This window comes from Trematomus bernacchii, unplaced genomic scaffold (assembly GCF_902827165.1).
Source record: "Trematomus bernacchii unplaced genomic scaffold, fTreBer1.1, whole genome shotgun sequence".
Lineage (NCBI taxonomy): Eukaryota > Metazoa > Chordata > Actinopteri > Perciformes > Nototheniidae > Trematomus > Trematomus bernacchii.
In genome coordinates this window covers 2,742,905-2,759,229 of record NW_022988050.1, presented here as the reverse complement: position 1 = coordinate 2,759,229, position 16,325 = coordinate 2,742,905, and the positions used below count along the sequence as shown (strand labels likewise).

At 39.6% G+C, this 16,325-nt stretch overlaps 1 protein-coding gene across 1 annotated transcript in view; it reads right to left on the bottom strand.

Moving 5' to 3' along the window:
- The window catches only part of itga3b (integrin, alpha 3b), a 29,660-nt gene that overhangs the window by 11,026 nt on the left and 2,309 nt on the right, over window positions 1–16,325 (bottom strand). The window contains exons 2-4 of the mRNA XM_034119471.1: window positions 2,123–2,250; window positions 1,227–1,309; window positions 129–378 (exon numbers count right to left, since the gene is read on the bottom strand). Of these exons, the coding sequence (XP_033975362.1) occupies window positions 129–378; window positions 1,227–1,309; window positions 2,123–2,250 (461 nt within the window). The remainder of the gene's footprint in view (window positions 1–128; window positions 379–1,226; window positions 1,310–2,122; window positions 2,251–16,325) is intronic.

Here is a 16,325-nt window from a genome sequence, read left to right as displayed (position 1 = left end):
CCCAGGGTTAGACTACATCAAGAATTTAGCACACAGGCTTTAATCCTTGTCTGTGAAACCAGCCCATTATTTCAGTGATAATGGGCCTCAAAACACCCTCTTTTTGACGTTAACTCTTCAGTGCCCACCTTGCCATTCGTAGCTGCCTGGAGAACCGATGTAGACATCAGTTTCGGTGAAGCCCCCTGAGATGCCCATGTTGCACAAGCCCTCCACCTCCATATCGTTGTTGGGGTTGCAGACCTGATAAGTGTTGGTCTGCCATTCATCGCTGGTGTTATAGGTCAGGTCGTTGCTCCGGACGTAGCACTTTCCTATCATCTTCAACTGGTCCTCTGTTCCGCCTTTGATGATCTTCACATAGCGATGCCCGCACGCCTGGACACCAGAGAAGAGTGAGTATTCTGGGATGTTAGGGACTGCTCTGATTTACAATGTATCAAATCTGATAGTGTATCTAATAATGAGGCTGAATCACAGCTAGACTAATTAAAAAACCTATATCTTAGTTCAGTTGTAGTACACATAAAAAATAAACAATGACAAACAAACACTAAATAAATAAATAATTTCTGTTTAAATGCAAGTAATGTGTCCTGTGTTTAAGGCAGTGTTTTTGCCGTTGCTGTATGACAAATGTTTATTTTCTTCAGAAAAAGATGATACAGTATATATAGAATATTCTTAATATACATATATATTTTTTCTTAGATCACATTTTGTAAAAACTAAATTAGGAATTTGTTTAAAATGAGAAAATATTGCATTTGATAGAAAGACTCAGACTGTGAGGTAAACTATAATAAAAAAATGTCCAACTGGAAAAGGGTTAATGGTTTATTTACCAATATTAATAGACATGTATGTGGAAAAAGTAAACACAATTTTATTTCTTCTATCAATCATCAAAGGCAAACATCCTTCATTATAATTCTATGTGGCTTTTCCACCTATATGTGTCATTCTGTCATGGGTGTGAGTGTGAGTGAGTGAGTGAGTGAGTGAGTGAGTGAGTGAGTGAGTGAGTGAGTGAGTGAGTGTGTGTGTGTGTGTGTGTGTGATCAGGTTGTTTTATGACACAGTAAATATTGCAACATGCAGACTGTGGCACTGAGATACAGAGATTATTTTATTTTTGCCACTCAGAGCTACAGTAAATATTACCATATATAAAAGACACCACCTGTGACACTGACTAACAGAAACAGAAATGGGTGTCATCTCACCAGCACGCGTCCCTTCAACTGGTCTCTCTGACTGGCCACCGTCACCCCCAGCCACATGCCCTCCACCCTCTCTGATGGATCTGCTGTTTACGGGGGACAAGTGACAATTAGATTAAAACAGTTTGAAAAGAAACAATGAAAATAAAGCATAAAACATCCAGATTATTACAAAGATTTCTAATGTTAATCCAGTGTCATATTTACTCACAAACCAGGATGTATGTTCTGCTGCTGTGACCAAACAATCCTTTGTTGCATCAATGACGTACATCTAATCTAATATACAGTCCAACGTAAGCCATGTCAAATTGCCAAATCTTCTATCATAAAGAATAAAATCCTTCCTCATGAGTATGGTGAAAGTTTTCCCAGGAAAGCCAACCCAATAAGGGAAGCTACCTGCAGTCTGCATCATGCCCCGACAAATATTAACCACACAAATGTGCTGTGACTGCAGCAACGCCACGCTCGACATCAGAAGTGATGAGGAATCTCTTTATTATGGTTCTTACTCGTAGCCTCCGGCGGGCCTATTCACCTCCAGGTAGTGGAGCGGTAAGGCTATAAGTTAATAACCTTCAATTAAGAAAAGATGCGCTTTCAGAGTTTCATATCCTGGAGCTCATGGTGTAGGTGCAGCAAATAATGGTGAATGCTATAGGTCTACACAAGCTCTGTTGTTATTAAATAAAGGGGAAGATATCTGATTACCCGTACAGCCTCACAATGCATGGCTGTAGACTCAAATATGCCCCTTATTTTGGAGTCTGATAAGGTGCAGACTGCAGTCGACTACCTTCACTGTATGACTCAGGCCCCCTCACTAACTGGATCTCTGTTATAACACTGCACTCCCCAGTTAAATGTCGAGATAAAGAATCCCCTCTCATGCTTACTTGTGCTGACCAGGTCCATTCTGGAGCAGTCTTTGGCGTCTGTTGTGATGGGACACGAGTAGACGGCACCTGTTTCGTTGACATCTTTTAAATGATTAGATTTCTCTTTTGGAGCTCCTATAAGAAGCCTGGAGACAGACACAGAGAAAAAGAGAAAAAAGACAGGAAGAGATATAAAGATTATTGGATTATAACACAGCTTTGCCATGTTGTTAGACAACACAATACAATCTAGATGATTTCACAGATACTGTTTCTAGTCTCAACACAGGGAATAAGAACAGGTTTTAAGATGAAGTACATCTATTCTCAATCATTGGGCCACTGGAAGTACTAACAAAACACTTGAGTAAATTAAGAGGATTTGTCATTTTCAAAGTTTTTTTATATGTACAGTATAAATGACTCAACAATTTGCATAAATAAAAAGGGATAATTTTAATGACAAGTTATATTTGAATATCATTACTACACATCACAGAGAGACAAAAGTGTTTTGCCATTAGATGGCTTTGATGCAGGGTTACAAATTATAGTTTTTTTTAATTAAAAATGGCATGAGGAGATGCTTACAGAATTGCACTTGCTTTAATTTAGAGCAATAATTTATTCGTCCAATAGTCCATCCATCCAATCATTTTTGGGTCACATTAACAAGAGCAGCACATTTGTTAACATCAACTAATTGGGCATACAATCTGTGATATTAGCCAACAATGTTTGGGTTGAATGTTTTTGTTTTTTTTAAGACAAAGGGATGTCTGATACAGCTCTGTGCCAGTAAAATACCCTAAGTGTGTAATGAGGACATATGACCCCGAAAACATTGAATTATAATTCATAATGGCAGACAGTGTTGCGTGTGTGTACGCAGTATATTTATTTTTGTCATTAGAGCAGACACAAAACAGCCGAGTTAGTTTTTTTCCCCTTTGATAATTTCTCATGTTTTTTCGGAATAAAGTCAACAGACATTGTTAAACAATCAGAAGTGGGCTTTTAGTTACAGAAGGTTAGGAACTTGTCCACACACACACACACACAAAGCGAGAGCCAGTTCACGTGACCTGTAGATTAATAGTGGAAGGAGTGGAGCAGACAGAGCATGACCTGTGACGAGTCTGGGAAACACACACACTCTCACACACACACACACACACTCATAAAGTAGCTTCTTGGTGATGGACCTGATGTTTTTGTCCACTCACCCGATCCTCCCTACATCAGCACCTTCTAACACACACAGATCTTTGAAGACGAGGGATTGACTCGTCTACACGGCTCTGCGCTGGGACACTCTGTTTACTGTCAGCGAGGGATTTATTAGCTCCAGTGTGTGGGAGGAAGGTGCAGACAATCTTGTTTACAGTGTGTGTGTGTGTGTGTGTGTGTGTGTGTGTGTGTGTGTGTGTGTGTGTGTGTGTGTCCTTGTGACACATGGCCGGCTGTAAAATGTGGGAAACAATAGAGTAGTCAAAGTGTGTCTTCATTAAAAAAATTAAATTGGACTAGATAATACTGGAATCACTTTACCTTCATTTAAGTTAACAAACATTGTTTTTTATTTCATCAGAGACAGAACTCGTCTTTCTGTAGAGCTTTTTTTGTAAAAAACAAACAATCTTATATAATGTCATCATATGATAAGGCCCTAGTGCATAAATAAATAAAAATAATAACAATATTGCATAAGTGGGTTTTTTCTTACGTTATAATTCCTGTGTTATCAAAACAAGGCTCTATTTCTATTATGTACTTCTCCTCCATGATTGCAAGCAAGAACGCTTTTTAAAGTCACTTGATATTCACCATTATCCCAATCGTGAAAAACCTTGCTTCTATCCACAACAAAACCCTTTATTACCCTATCCTTGGTTTAAGGCTGACATGCTGCTGCCAGTGATGGTTTCAGTGGAAAGAGGTGAGTCAAGCTGTTAGTCATTTCAACTGAAGGGCAGCTAACCCCACTGATAAGCAAGAATAAATACATATATTGTGTTCGAAAATGTCTGTTATGAGTCAGCTCTTCGTTGTTACAGCCTGATTATAAGGTTCCTAAAGGTAAAATATGCCTGAAGGATGAGGCATAGCTACCTGATGTCCGAGGATTTACATGAAAAACAAGTCATATACTTAGTGAAATATTGTTTGAGGTAAGCCATGGATGGTCACAGATGACTCACAGGATATTGGGTGGGTTTTCTTGCTATACAAACAGAGAAACTGTGCACCAGGCACCACAGCCACCCCCATATACAAAATGCCCCCATTCAAACTTGCAATCTGTTTTAAAGTCACTTGTAAGGATATTCACCATTATCCCAATTATGAAAAACCTTGCTTCTATCTGCAACAAAACCCTTTATTACCCTATCCTTGGTTTAAATTCAAACTTGCAATCTAATCATGAGAACCTCTCACGAGCTCAGACACAGTTATTTACTCTCTGATGTGTCACCTGAGCATGAAACCACTCAGAAAGTTTGGAAATCAGTCATGTGAGTTTGTTTCCGCTTAACTAATATAGATCTGGTACTTCCACATTTTACTATCTTGGAGATCAGAATCACAACCAGAAATCTTACAGTGGGGAAAATATAAAAATGACAGCGAAGGGGATAGTTCAGATCAAATGCAAAAAATAAAATAAATAGACTTAAGTTTTTAAATAAGGAGGCAAGCACACATTAATAAAATATAAATAAAATAAGTACACGTCAGAAGTAAACAATTAAAATAAGTAGCAGCATTATCAAAGTTAAGATAGCAGCCAGTAATAATATTGCCAATTGTAGAAAAGTATATATTGCACAGTATTGTATTTCGGTGTGGTTACAGTCAAAATGATTGAAGTAGCAGCCAGCAATAGCAATATTAAATTGTAAATAGAATATATATTCCACATAAGCAGGCGATGCCAACCTTTATAATCTTAGTTAAGAGTTATGCCGTTCTAATGAAATCTCATTACAAGAAAATTGGCCAGAACTAAAAGAAAGTGACCACAATACTCTACACTAAATATTTCTCACTGATGCATGAAATGAAACACAGACATCCTCCAGCCATTATTTGTATCAGAAAGTTCAATTATCCCTTCTTTCTGCTACCAGATGGGCATTATCAGCGATGAATCAATTATCTTGCCACAGTGATGACAACCAGCTAGAGCCAAACATGGCCTCTGAGGCCGGCAGCTTCCAGTAGAGAGGGAGGAGGAGGAGGTTCAGGTAATCATTCAGTAATGTGGACAGCATCTGAGATTCCACAGAGGTCTGTAGTAGTGAGAGAAAATGAGTGATATGAGGAGAACCAGGGCCACAAAGCCCCCTGTGAGTGTGGAGGCCCCTTCTGTAATCTACAGTATGTGTGTGCAGACATTTGAGCAAGAAGTGTGTGTTTTCTGCATACGTGACTAGCCTGTCTACCTGAATCAGGAGTCATGGCCACAAGAAATGTTTTTCAGCTGTTAACGGCACAGTGTCTCAAAACACTCACAAGGTCAGCCGTTCTTGTGTGAAAACCAAAGCAATATATCCAAAACATTTAGAAAGCGCAAAGTGGAAAACCAAGAGGATAGACAACACATAAAAACACTTAGAGGCCAGTAAGTGTGAACTTTGCACACAGAAAAAAACCTGTGAGAAATTGAGGGCTCAGAGTCCAGCGCTAATCACAAATTCTTTAAGGAAGCGTGGGTAACTTGGCTGGCAGAGCGCATTTCTCAGCAAACCGGGGAAAAGACCTTCTAAGATTATAAACATGACTGTTGTCTCACTGTCTCTTCAGAGCCGCGTGGGTCAGCTGTGTTTGTTGTGGAAATTCAACACTGCTGATTGACACCGCTGGTTTGACATACATGAAGAAGACACAGCTTTAACACTGGGAAGTGCTATTTCCATGAAGGCAACAACTCCATTTAATGGAATAGTTTGACATTTTGGGAAATACGCCTATTAGAAAACTACATTAGAACAGGGAATGAAAAATGGCAGCTGGATTGACTCTTACCGACCAATGGGAAGAAAGTGGACTTAAAACATATCTGTCTTTGGCTTTTGTTTTTTTAGGAGCTGCTAAAGTGTCACACAAAGTTACCAATCTCATATCTGTGTTGTAAAAATAAAACTACAGCCAGCCGCTTAGCACAATGACCGGCTATATTTTTGCTCTGTTTAAAGGTAACTTAGATACGTCATTCAGCTCCTTTGTTTAATAAAATCAAACACTGTGAACAAGTGTAACATTTCATTTCTATCATCTTGTGTGACTCATACCGGTCAATGGGAGGAAGTGGAATCAAACATAGTCAAAAGTGGGCCTATAACATATCTTTCTCTTGCTCTTGTATTTGTATGGGCTGCTAAAGTGTCCCACAGATTGACCATTCTCATATCTGTGGAGTAAATATGAAACTACATTAAGTTAGCTTAGCTTATGCTTAGCTAACTTACAAACAGCTAGCTAGGGTCAGTTTAAGGTAACTAAGATCCACCCTCCAGCTGCTTTGTTGATTAAAACCAAAAAAACTTGAACAAGTGTAACCTTTTCTATAGGTGGTATCAGGCAAATACATCTTTCCAAATGTCAACTGAAAAAGCTAGTTTTTAATTTGATGACCTTACATTCGTCACTAAATGCAAGGGGATTAGGAGGTTGTCTGAAATCATATGTATAAATCTCTAAAACTTGAGTTACAAACAGTGTTTCCGCCAGACCAGGGCTGAGAGGGCGTCCACCCCGACGTCACGTCGTCTCTTGAATTTTGAATTGAGCCGTCCCTTAAGTTATAGATACTATCTCTTTACGTATTAGTGATGGGAATTCCGGCTCTTTTTAGTGAGCCGGATCATTTGGCTCGGCTCACTAAGAAGAGCCGGATCATTTGGCTCGGCTCACTAAGAAGAGCCGGATCTTTCGGCTCCTAAGCGGCTCTTCATGTTACCACAGTTTACCACAGAGCCTCAGTTTCGCCGCTGCGAGGCTCCGGCGCTCGCAGTTCACGCACGTGCTCCACTAGCACCCCCCTGGCGGAAACGCTGGTTACAAAGCCTCGGCCATGACAACACACCTCATATCCTGCTTGCTCTCCTCCCTCCTCATCACCTCCTCATAAACAGGCTGTCAAAGGCCCAGAGGGGGGGGGGGGGGGGCAACCTGCAGCTGCATTCCAGCTCTGAAGACATGTTGAAATTCGTCCCCTCTGCCTCACAAGTGATGGGCTGGCTAAACCAAACATTTACTGTGGGCGAACACACCCAGCCAAGGTGAGAGCGGCATTCTTGACACCTGGAGGTAAAACAAATCCCAGAAAAAGGGAGTTAGATGAACTACTGGATATTCATATCAGTGCACAGTGCTTAGTTAAACAAACAGAGGTCGTCTTATCTCTTAATCAATGCTGCCCGCCACAGCTCCTGACAGCAGCAAAAACACTTTGGGGGAGGAGGTGTTGAAAAACCTAGGGAGTGATGGAAGGGGGGGGGCAAAAGGTTGATCGCTCTTTGTCTCACAGGAGAGAAGAGGAGAAAACTACAAGGCCTTGTCAGTTTGGTAAACACACATCTGTCCATAAGACCCTCAACGCAACACATGTAGCTCTGGTAGTTAATTAAAAGTAAGCCTGTGTAAAGCTAACCCCCCACCTGACTCAGAATAACATCAACAGCGCTGAAACCAGGAAACTAAACTAAATTAAAGATGACTAAACCATTTCGGATGACATTTTCTATCTAACAAGAATAGACAATGTGCTTGGAGAGGAAAAAAAAAGTCTCATCTGAGGATATTCATCTTCATCTGGGTCCAGTCTGAACACGAGTGTGATGAAACGCATGATATACGTTTCAAACTGGCACGCAGCTTTTCACCTCGCTGGCCCCTGCCTTTACAAGTCAAGCGGTATAAATATTTAAACATGGGTAAGTGAGAGAAAGTGTGTGACACAGACGCATTATAGCTGTGGCGAGTGTGTTTGAGTATGTCAGCCTTACAAAAGTGATGGATCACCCCTCCAGATAAGGCTTAGGGCAACCAGTTTGTCACAGGGTGCAGCACTCATGGTAAAGAGTAAAAAAGATATGCAACTCTTTTAAGAACTAGTGATACATATATAGATCATATACATTAAGTAAGAAGTCAAAATGAGTATTATTACTTAAGAAATGGTTCCACCAATTTCACTTGTTGTACAATACTGTACGGATGAATTCATCTGAGTTGGTATAAGGTGAATTTAAAATGTTTTAAAAATCAAGCCTTTTGGAAACAAGCTGACACACGCAGATGTTGCCCCTGGTAACAAGGTGTTGTTGCATGGGGATACAGTGGGAGGATTGGTGAATTAACAAAGCTGAGGAGGTTCAGAGATGTGAGGTGAACAGAGTAATATAAGTCCCGATATGGAGGTCAACACTTCCATTAATCAAGCCGATTTAGCTAAATCTGTTCGTGCAAAAGACAACCAAAGTTGGTTTGTTGTTTTTGCAACATGATTAGTAAGATTTAGTTCAGGTAACATGTAGAACTTCAGTGCATGTTCACGATACTCATATTAAATATGAAACACATACCTGCACCCTTCAAATGGATGTACAGAAAGTAAATATTCTGAAAGGGAAAGCTTTGTGCAAGCTGTGGGGTTGACAAATGCTGTTGGGAAAGTCAACACAAACAACCAAAATATGAGCTTTGTGTAAGTGTGCTTTCAACAGATTAAGTGCCGAAAAGGAGGACAGCCGACATTAATGTTAGCTTTAGTTTATTGGCTTTAACTGACGTGGTAAGAAATGCAACATTGCTGAAAATTGCAATTCTGTTTGGGTCTGGTAAAAATTGGATATGTCAACTTGCTGAAGAATGAAAGTGGACCTGGTCCGATAAAGCATGAATAACACCCACTCTCAGCTGAATTGCTTTGACACTCCCCGTTCTGCACTGTGGCACACGGCGAGGTCACCGGATTGCGAAACAAGTACAACCAAAGAACAGGCGCACAAAAAGCCATTAATCCACTCCCTTAATCCTAAATCCATTTAACAGATACACAAACACACTCACCTACTGCACCCCGAGTATTTCTCAGGATATAAAGATACTGCACTACACGCAACTCATATCGATTCCACCAAAAAACATTGCCATTTAGAGCCACTAAGCAATAAATGGAGATAATACTGAATGGAGCGACTCAATTTGCAGATTGAATTAAGCAGGAGCAGACCGGGGCGGAGATATTCTTTATACTCTTGTTATGATGTAATGACTTCAGTGAAAGACGAGAGGAGGGTTGATATGATAGACATGGTGTGTTACAGTGTGGGCCACAATTACTGGGTGGTACACGTGTGTGTGTGTGTGTGTGTGTGTGTGTGTGTGTGTGTGTGTGTGTGTGTGTGTGTGTGTGTGTGTGTGATTGGTTTCACTCTGTTACAATAGCACTAAGATGAACCCCGTTCTTTGTACTTTCAGGAAACACTCTCACAGGGCAATCGGTTAGTGAGTGAGCACGCACATTGCTATCAGACTACTCACAGGAAGCACACCTTGTCAACACATTGACTGTGTGTGTGTGTGTGTGTGTGTGTGTGTGTGTGTGTGTGTGTGTGTGTGTGTGTCAGATGAGTGCTCTCTGAACAATCAGTGATACATCAACGTGCTGCTAAATGAAAAGTGGCAGCACACCAGTAGGTCTCAGGACTTTCACTTTTCTTCAATTTTTACTTTAAGATTTTAATAAAGAGATGTTCTAATATTGATAAAGTCTCCATATGTGTTAATCACAAAGTTTTTTAACTAGTTTTACAGATTCTTTTTAAAACTATAGCATGCTCAGAAAGACAAGCTTGGACACCAGAAATGTGTGAATGACTACATGATACATATAAATAAAAATACATAGTTAACATTGACATGGAACTATCACCCGACCCGAACAACAACATTCAACCCCAAATACTGAACGCTTATAAACAATATCACAAAATGATCTATCATTTTGAAATACAGTCAAATAGGGAATGTATTTTCTTGTCAATTACAGTATGTGGCAAAAGAGCATTTGTTTATATGGTAAAAACGTTTAAGTAAAAGATATCTACAGTATTTATTCAATCCCAACAACCAGATTTTACCATAAAAAGGTTTTCTATTCTTGTTTTAACAGTGTCTTATATTAAGACCAATCTTTCAGTATAGCCGTCAAAGGTTGTAAATTATTAACCAAACATGCAGAGAGTAAAAGGAAGTCAGTGATGAATAACCGTTGGCACACCTAGTAAACCATGAGCACACCGGCAGTTGTGTTAAACTGTAACTCCACCGAAACAGCCGTCCACCTGTGTGACCTAGTCAGAATACTGATTCATCCGCATCTGCTTTTTGGAAGTGAAAGCCTGAAAGTGTTTGTTTTTTTAGTCACGCTTCTCTGAGCTCAATGTCACCGAATTCAAAGTGTTAGCCCTGCCCTTTCTATCGCTGTCAATCTCTGATACTCACATCTCAGCTGTAGGTTGGATATTTTATACAAAAAAGCAAAATATGCATTTGAATTGGAAAGAGAGGAAGTGAAAACCTGGTTTCAATGTGATATATGGTAATTGAGTCACAAGGGGAAATACTATGGAAACAACAGTGTAATGCATTAATCAAACGAGCAATAGAACAATTGAATACTGTTGAATAAAATGCATCTGTAGTCCTCAAACACAAACACAGGAGTCTAATCTCAGCTGGACAAACATCCTGTTTGAAGACCACCATCTGCCATTGGTCGAACAGTAACACGAGAGCAAACTCATTTAGAGCCAGTGTGACAAATTAAACATGGCAGGTCATCCCCTGGTAATAAACTAACTCACTTTTCATTAGCGACGAGTAAAACCCTGTCTGACGAGCACAATGTTATTTTGGTTTATGTCTGTAGTAGGTTGGTCTGCTAACTGTGCCCACCCACAGTCTGGAGTCCCTACTGACAACACAACAATGATACACACGATTAACACACACAAATCTGAGAAATACATGCATACAAACATGGATACACAGCTGGACACATGTTTCTTAGTGACCCCACATCATGCAGCCATAGCAGTATTCACCAGAGACGATCAGTAACAACATTGCCATTAACATTTTGACCCCAGCTGTATGTAAAGGGGGAGGGGATAGTGGGGGGTTTAAAGGTGGACTACGTCACAGCTGTAATGGGGCAGACAGAAACACGGTTAGCGTGCCTGAAAGGAGTCAAGTTTTCACTCAGATAATAGTCATCTTATACAAGCGCAGTGCAGGTGTGTGCATGAAACATCTGCTCTCACCTGCTGAGGCTTGAAAAGCATCCACAACACGCCACGGCAGCACATATTTGACTTTATTAATCATGTGTTTAATCATATGTTTTAAATGTCTTATGAACTTTATTATAGAAGGCCTTTTATAATATGTGTTTTAATACATGTAGTATGGTTAAAGTGGGACTGCAACCCTTAGTAAACAGAAAAATAATCCCCATATTTGTTGATAAATGATTCATCGTTAAAAGTATTTTTTAATGCAATAATTGTAGAAAATGCTGTTTTCATTAAACATGGAGATATCCTGCTCTTCTCTGTTTTATATTATACTAAATTGAATATATTTTGGGTATTTAAAGACACCACTGTGCACTTTAAGAAACTGGCAAGGCAAACTATTTTGTGACATTTTATACACTTTTAGCAATTTAACAATTATTTATTTAGCAATAAACCTAGATAATAATCAGAAAAATAATCCTTTGTTGCAGCTCTAAATGCAAAATGGCTGTATTGTAACTTTTCTTATTTGTGTTTCTTGGAGCCTTGAGGATTTCCTTAGAGTCCTTCCAAGCAAAATGGAATGAAGGATTAAATATCACTACTGGAAAACATGCTTATTTATATCTCATAATTAAATGATAGAAATGGTCCTGTAACTGCTGTAATGGCCGGTCTGTTTGGCTACTTTTATACTTAAAACACAATTGTTACATTTGCAGCAGGAAATGTATACCTGTTTGTCTAGAGGGGACTGATTGGACATTTTATGAACTAAACGATTAATCGAGAAAGAATATGAGAGATCAATCGATAATAAAATAATCATTAGTTGCAGCCTTATTGTTAAGGACAGATATCGAGTTACCCCATTCACTGACTTCCACACATACCAAGTGTAAACCTATACTTCAGGACCCCTTCTCTTCAAAGGTGGAGCATGTCACCAAAGAGGGAAGGTTTTGAAACATATAGTTGTTCTAGCTGCAGGTAGCCCCCATTAGCCCGGGGTGTGGAGGGCCAGCTTCTTCTCCATGCTGTTTGAGGGCATTTGTACAAGCAGGGGGGGAGCAGGGGGGGAGCAGGGGGATCTCTTACAGTTCTGTTCAGAGAGAAACAGTCTTCACTGCAGGTATTTCGAATGAAAGCACCACCATAGAGAATCTGCTCTGTGGAGATTAGCGGGAGGCCCGAAGTCCCGCTGGGATCCATTTCAACATGTTATTAGAAGCCGTCATTCATTCTGCTGCTAAACATAATGCAGCCCACGCCATTACCAACTGATTGGATACAGACAATAAATACCAACAAGATTAGGGTCGGTCACTATGGACACACTTGCACTTAACTTTGGAGAAGTCTGGTACAGCAGTGGCTCTAATTAGAAAGCACTTAAAACCATGTTTAACTTCCACACTACACTCTAAATTGCAGGTTCTCTCGGTTTTTATCATAAGGTACAACTTTAAAATGAGACAACCTTCATATTGGCCTAACAAGTGGTAACTAATAGATTTATTGATGTTTAATAAGCCATGGAACAACTTTTAAAAGGTCTTATCCCGAAGGGTTTCTCACTTTTTTCTAGCAAACTACTATATCACTGCAGCTGAAAATATGACCAAGTCTTCAATAAATGTTTTTTACTAATTAACCCTCCTGTTGTCTTCGGGTCAAATCTGACTGATTTACTACTTTCATCAATAATAACTTTTTTGTTTTACATTTGATTGCATTAAGGCTTTATGATATCCTTCACAGTAGACATTTGAACATGTTAAATTGCTGATCACCACTTTCATTGCATTTTGGATGATTTAGTCAACTTTGTAACACCCATGGTGTTCCCGGTCAAAAATGACCGCCATAAAGAAAAGGAATTAGTAACCATCCGGATCAGATAAAACACACACACACACACATACTCTAGATGTGTCCCCCCCCCCCCCCCTTATGTGCCCAATCCCCCCATGTGAATCACATCTGGCACACGCAATACATGTTCAGTGTCTATTCTTTGTATATTTACTGCAGTTTTTCATGTATACCAGTAGTCTGATACAATATTTACAGTTTGAAAGGGTGTTAAATGAAATTTGGTGCTGATTAATGGTTTTTGTGTTAACATAATAGCAGTTAAAACAGGACCGGTCAAATTTGACCGAGAACACCAAAGTAAGGGGGGGGGAAACAAAGACAATAGGAGGGTTAAGTCAGCAGTCCCCACCAAGGAGGTTGGTTTTGGGGTGGATATAGAAATTATTTTTCACTAATGGTCTTGGAGTGCCCTTTAATATTATATATACAGTATTTTATTTAGCTCACTAGGCATGGATATAGTGAAAACAGTACCATGTTAATTACAAACTCAAGATAGAAACCGTACATTTAAAAAAAAAAAATGGAATTACATGTCTCTATGTAATAGCACAGATTATTTCAGATGCTATAACCCCTTTTTCACAGGGACAACGTCGTAGTGCCGCTAATGTAATGCATGTATCAGGGTCTAATGCACAACACAGGACTGTTATTTGGAAATGTTTCACTGTGGCCTGACACTAGGCTTACTTCAGAGACAAAGACCAAGCTTTACTACAAGGGGGAATGTTGGATCACGGCCAAATCGGACATACTCACCTGCACCATTTACACTCTTTGCTACAGCATGTCATTTAACACATTGGGCCTTCAGTGTAAGTGATACTCAGTGCAAAAAGACCTACACCTAGTGTGTTTCTCCATACTATGATATACTGTACTTGCTCAAAACACAACTGGTTGCCATTGGAATACATTGGAAATCAAGTGAACATGAGCTGAGGTAAAAATGTTGATAAACAATTGATTAGAAAAAGTACATTTTCATGCAAAAATAACTTATAAACTGAATATGTTTGGGTTTAGGACTGACTAAACAAGAAATGTAAAGACTTTGAGAAACTGGGACAGACATTTTTTACATTTTGTAGAATGATTATTCTAGAAAATAAGCAGCAGGTTAATTAATAATAAAAATGTATCCTTATGTGCAGCCCTACACAATTATAATACTACTTTTTGCATCAAATCAACTTTGCAAAACAGAAATTTGATCGAGAAATCAGGTGTTTTATCAACAAAGCTGAAGTGATTTGTATGTTTTTGTGCATGTTCAAACCAAAAATCATACTGTGTGTCTTGGAGCACTCCCAGTTTAATCTGTACCTCGCAGGGAAAAGCCCAGTCAAATTAAAAGGCTAACTTTCATAGCCTGGGGCCACTGCAGTCAGACAGGGATGAGCTGAAAAAGCAAAAGCACTTCAACTCTGATTAAACATTCATCAGTCAGAGGAATTAAATTCTTCACAGAGGTTCCCACCCATACAATTAAGGGATCTTTGTCTGAAGAAGGAGAAACAAAGTGATTTTTAACTGGAGGAGTTGTGTGTGTTCCCAAATAGTCCCCAGAACTACTCACTCCTGTCTTGTCTCAACCTGAAAACCTGGCAGGTTGTGACTGTGCAGAGTAGGGTAATACATTCCTAGCATACCATGGGGTCAGGGGACTGGAAGAGCCAATAGGTGGCCAGCTGACTGCCCGGTCCCTCCTCCCTGCTACCAGGGAGAACAAAAACAGCCCTCTCAGGAAAATCTCTCAGACCTTAATGGGTGTTTCAAAGAGAAGGGGGGAGTGGGGAAGTGAATGCCCCGTACAAATTGGCCTCAGGTAGCTTTGAGATAATTCAGGTGGAGTCATTCCCCAAGAAAAAGCAATGTTGGCCTACAAATTGGTCCACCCTGAATTAAAAAACATTTTTTAAATTGCTTCAGCTGAGACAAAATGCACTGCTAGATTCAGACTAATTAGATAATAGCCTCCATCTTAAGAGGTTAAGAAAAACGTTATTGCACTCCCTTTATTGCAGCAGTGGGAGTAGAAAAACCCTCTCTCTTGACTTTCATCCTGGACTCTGTTTGACTCATGTATGCGCAAAGAACGGCCACTTCGTACAAGTTACGACTGGTTTATACGCAGAGTTCCTGCATTTTTCAAATATTCACTCTTGCTGCGATAATGAGGAAACATCTAACAAACAGCGCTGGGGTGCGGTGAGACAGATCTAGGGCCACAATAAAGCCAGACAACAGACAGCACTGTAAAACCAGCCCAAGTCAAACATGGGACTCACCATCAGCAAGTTGTGTTGTGTCTTTACAGAATCACAGAGTATGTACACAACTACGTCTGGAGGTCTTTATTCACAGTGGTGGCTCCACAGATAACAGATAGTCTGTTTGAAAAGGAGACGCAGTAACATGGTCAAAAATGAATATACTTCAACAATATTTCTTGAGAAATTCAAAAGTGAAAGTGACATTTAAGTTGCAGGAAGGTTGACACTCTCCATCTGAATCACAGGTTACAGTCACATCAAGAATGGGGTCATCACATTTCTTTGTAATATTTTCCTGTCTCACTTCAGAAATAAACTGCACTGTTAAGGCACCACAACACACCAGTGAAGCAAATCTAGTAGCTAAGTGTTATTTTTTGCTTTACTTTTCCTGAAAAGTAAGTACTTTTTCGACATTTTGGGAATTACACATATTTAATTTCTTGCAGAGACTAATAGAAAATATGATTGATACCAGTCTCATGTCTAAATGCTAAATATAATAAGCTACCGCCCAACAGCTGTTTGGGGTAGCTTAGCTCAAAACAGCTAGCATAGTTCTACCTGAAGGGAAACTGTTTTATTATTTCTGAGATTAAGAAATGCCTCAAACCTAAACAACCGACATTAACACCCAAAACGGCAATTATATTTAACATTGTTAGACGGTTACAGTTTTTGGAACTAGTTGATTATGTTTAGGCAAGAAAACTGGGCTAGGTTTAGCAAAAGATCAGTATAACTAAGTTTAAC